Source organism: Triticum dicoccoides, chromosome 2B (genome assembly GCF_002162155.2).
Source record: "Triticum dicoccoides isolate Atlit2015 ecotype Zavitan chromosome 2B, WEW_v2.0, whole genome shotgun sequence".
Taxonomy (NCBI): domain Eukaryota; kingdom Viridiplantae; phylum Streptophyta; class Magnoliopsida; order Poales; family Poaceae; genus Triticum; species Triticum dicoccoides.
In genome coordinates, this window is record NC_041383.1 from 652,620,233 (window position 1) to 652,623,643 (window position 3,411).

Sequence of the window (3,411 nt, forward strand, 5' to 3'; positions counted from 1 at the left end):
CATGTACTGGGATATTATCTAGTTAGTTAGTGCATGGTTGGTTGAGGTATGGCCGAGTGATTTGGTCAAGTTAATTAGTACGTGTATGTAGCAGATGGAGGTTGCATGCAGCTGTAATAGTGGAGTAGTTGGACACGTCCTAAACGTGAGCATAGGAAACGGATCATGGAGTTGGCTCCTGGCCGTGCTAGCTGATGTATATAAGTATTGCATTGATTGAATGAAACGGAGGCCGTGAGGGCTGAGGGAAAAAAGATGTAGCATATGTGTGTCTCACCGGGAGAACAAAGCAAAGCTGGTTCCTCCCACGGTGAGGTGTGTGTGTGTAGAGTTTCATGTGTATGTGTGTGTTCTTGTGTTCTTGAGAGAAGAAGATAGAGAGAAACCACAAGAGAGTTTTGTGAGGGAGCTCGAGGTAGAAGAAGAAGCGGCGCTGCGAGGAGGCGGCGCCAACAAGAAGAGCTCGCCGGTGAGGAGCGACTTTTTCTTTTTGACGCCCATTTCCTTGAAATCTGCCGTAGGCTTGGTGGCCGTGATCTCGATGCCGATCTCCGCGAGCTCGATGGCACTGACGGAAATTGATATCTTCTCCGCTTTTTTATGAACTTCCGGCTGGGGCGGCGTCTTGGTAGTGCTTCCTACGATGTAGTATCGGAGGAGCTCAAGAAGATGCAGCGGCGTGTAGCTGTCGTCCCATGCAAGAGGGCTGTTGTCTACTAGCGGTACGGTGGGCTGCATAGAGGCCTTCCATCCCGTGGTGAACCGTACCAGTACCAGGTCCGGGGGCGTCGGCATGAAGCGCATCAGCTCTTGGACCACCACCCATGGGAGCTGGTTCTCGAGCAGCGCGATGTCGTAACTGATGCTGGTGCAGTTGGAGCTGAAAGCATCCTTCAGCAGCGGATCCACCGCCTCGTCAACCCAATGCAGCAGGAACTGCAGCAGGAAGCAGCCGTCGTAGAACATCATAGGGTTGAAGTCGTCGTCGCCGAAATCCCGCACCTTGTCCACGTCGTAGTGGCTGCGGGCCTCGTCCGCCACCGCGCACACCGCCCCGTACACCTCCTCCACCAAGCGGCCCGAGTCGTTGATGAAGTGCCAGGCGGCCACATGCTTGGTGCTCTCCATCAGCCGGAGGGCCGGGGTCCGGCCATGGTGGTAAGGGCCGATGGCCACCACCTTGGGGAAGGCGTACTTGGCCGCCAGATCCCCCATGCTTGGAGGGAACAGGTGGATCTTCGTCTCCATCTTGTCACGTTCACCCTGAAGTGATTGTGCTGCTTGCTTGAACACTTCAACCGCGTAATGATGATCAATGCTCTCCTCCTCAACCAGCTTCAGCTGCTGTCGTCCGGGAGAGCCATCCACCAGACCACTGTGGCTGGCAGGAGGAGCAACTGTCATCTCCAAAGGGACGCCGGGAACCCATACATTTGGATCCATGGCCGGCCTCCCCTCCCAATAATCAGCCACGGCCAGCTGATACTCGTAAGGTGGTGCTTCCATGTTAGCAAACTAAGAGAACTACTGGATGGATGCTATTGCTAACAACAAAAATTACACTGCTGGTTTCAAAATACAAACATGTACAAAATGTCCTAGAAGAGACTGAAAAGAGAATACATGAGTTGAGAATCAAGATTACATCGGTTACCGTATGCATGCATGAGAAGATGTCGCTCCTCTTTATATAGACCAACCTATACGCCGACGGCCAAGGAAAAACTCGCAGCCGGCCTTCACATGCATGACTCTCATCAACCAAGTAACCATAATGTATGCGTATTGCCATAACAGAGCTAGGGATCTTTTCATCTTTTCTCAACATGCAACACAACCGGGAAGAACCTTTCATTTAATTTTTTTTCATGATTATCTCATTATTAATATACTAGTATTAGCTTTCGTAATGCCACTTGCAAAGTTGCTTCCAACTCGGGTCTATATTACAAGAAATTAACGCCTCGACTCAAAGCGCTTTTATACCTGAATGGGCAACGCGTTATAGGTGCCAGATCAGTCTCTGCTGGCACAGTTTAGCCAAGAATACAGCTCAGTACATTTGAACATGTGTACTAGCAGACCGACGTTTCCGTGAACTCGACACACGATGAGGAGGAGCAACGTGATCTATAACTTTGTTAATCACTTCCTCAATGGTGGAGTGCTTGCGTCTGAGTTAATCGGCATTTGATCAAGCTGCAATGGATGCTTGCTTCGTAACTTTTTTTCTTAACTTTTCAACAAAGCTGGGCCAGCAGTATGGCCTTTGATATATGACAAGATAAAAGCAACATCTTTATGCATGGTGAGTTGTGTGCCTTCCCTTTTGCGCGTTCCTAATTGTGAACTGATAGTGCATTTCACGCATTTGCGCACTCCACCTCACGTTTGCACATGCATGCTGTGCCAAAGCGGCCCAACTAGTCTCTGTAAGAGAATTTGTTTGTATAACTCCAACTTGTTTTACAGCATAACTTTGCATATGAAACCGCCCTTGCTAAGTATACTGTCGAGGATGTGAAGAGTGCAGTTGCATAGGAGACCTTAAAGCTCCGGGCCTGGATGGGTTGCATACATTTTTTATAAAAAATATTGTTGGCATATTTTTAGAGATGAGATCGTACATGAGGTTCTTCATGCAACCTATTCGCGGGTGATCTGAAGAGTAGATCGATACAACAGTGGTGCCGATCCCAAAGGTTGACTCTCCGGAGCTAATTACCCAATACATGCCCCAAAGGTAAGGGCGCGTCTAGCGGGCGGCCGGTCGCCCTGGGATCACTAGCCAGCGCCCATCAAAAAAGGAAACCGTCTGGTCCCCCCGAAGCAAAAAAGGAAACCCACCCGCCCGCCCGCGCGAAAACCGCCTCAGACCCAACCCTTGCGCACGAAAACCGCCTGGACCCGCCGCACGAACAGGTAAGCTCGAGAAAGCAACCCCGCGAGGACAGTTGGCCGCGGGATCACGTGCACCTGCCTTCGAACCCCACCCTCCTCATCAAACCGCGCGAGACCAACTGCCCCCAGGCCATCTTTTTCTTCCCCGCGAAAGAAGGATCTGCCCAGGGGGCAAAATCCTCCTTCATCGCCAGGAGAGAAGAACGAACATGGCGGCTCCCAGGGACAAATAAGAGAAGAGAAGAGAAGAGGGCTTAGAAATCAGAAAAGAAGACCAATAGAAAAGCAGATCAAAGGGGGGAGGGCGAAAAAAGAACCTACCTGGAGATCCACAGGTGAGAAGACTTGCCCATCTTCTTCCAGATTCTCTCTTGTCTACTTGCCCTTGTAATGATTTCCTTGCACACGTCTTTTACTTCTGTATTGCTCATGTATTTGATTGTCAAAAATTAAATGAAATCATGCATAATGTGTTTGCAGAAAAATTGTCCACCCAGTAGTTTTCTTTTC

General features: G+C 49.8%; 1 protein-coding gene across 1 annotated transcript; it reads right to left on the bottom strand.

Annotated features, from left to right (window-relative positions):
* Positions 1–219: 219 nt before the first annotated feature.
* On the bottom strand, positions 220–1,619 carry LOC119365413 (UPF0481 protein At3g47200-like). Its single transcript, XM_037631041.1, has one exon. The coding sequence runs from the start codon at positions 1,504–1,506 to the stop codon at positions 334–336; it is 1,173 nt and encodes a 390-aa protein (XP_037486938.1). The 5' UTR covers positions 1,507–1,619; the 3' UTR covers positions 220–333.
* Positions 1,620–3,411: the final 1,792 nt, after the last annotated feature.

Coding starts and splice junctions, on each gene's coding strand:
- LOC119365413 (XM_037631041.1), bottom strand. CDS start 1,506: ATGGAAGCACCACCTTACGAGTATCAGCTGGCCGTGGCTGATTATTGG.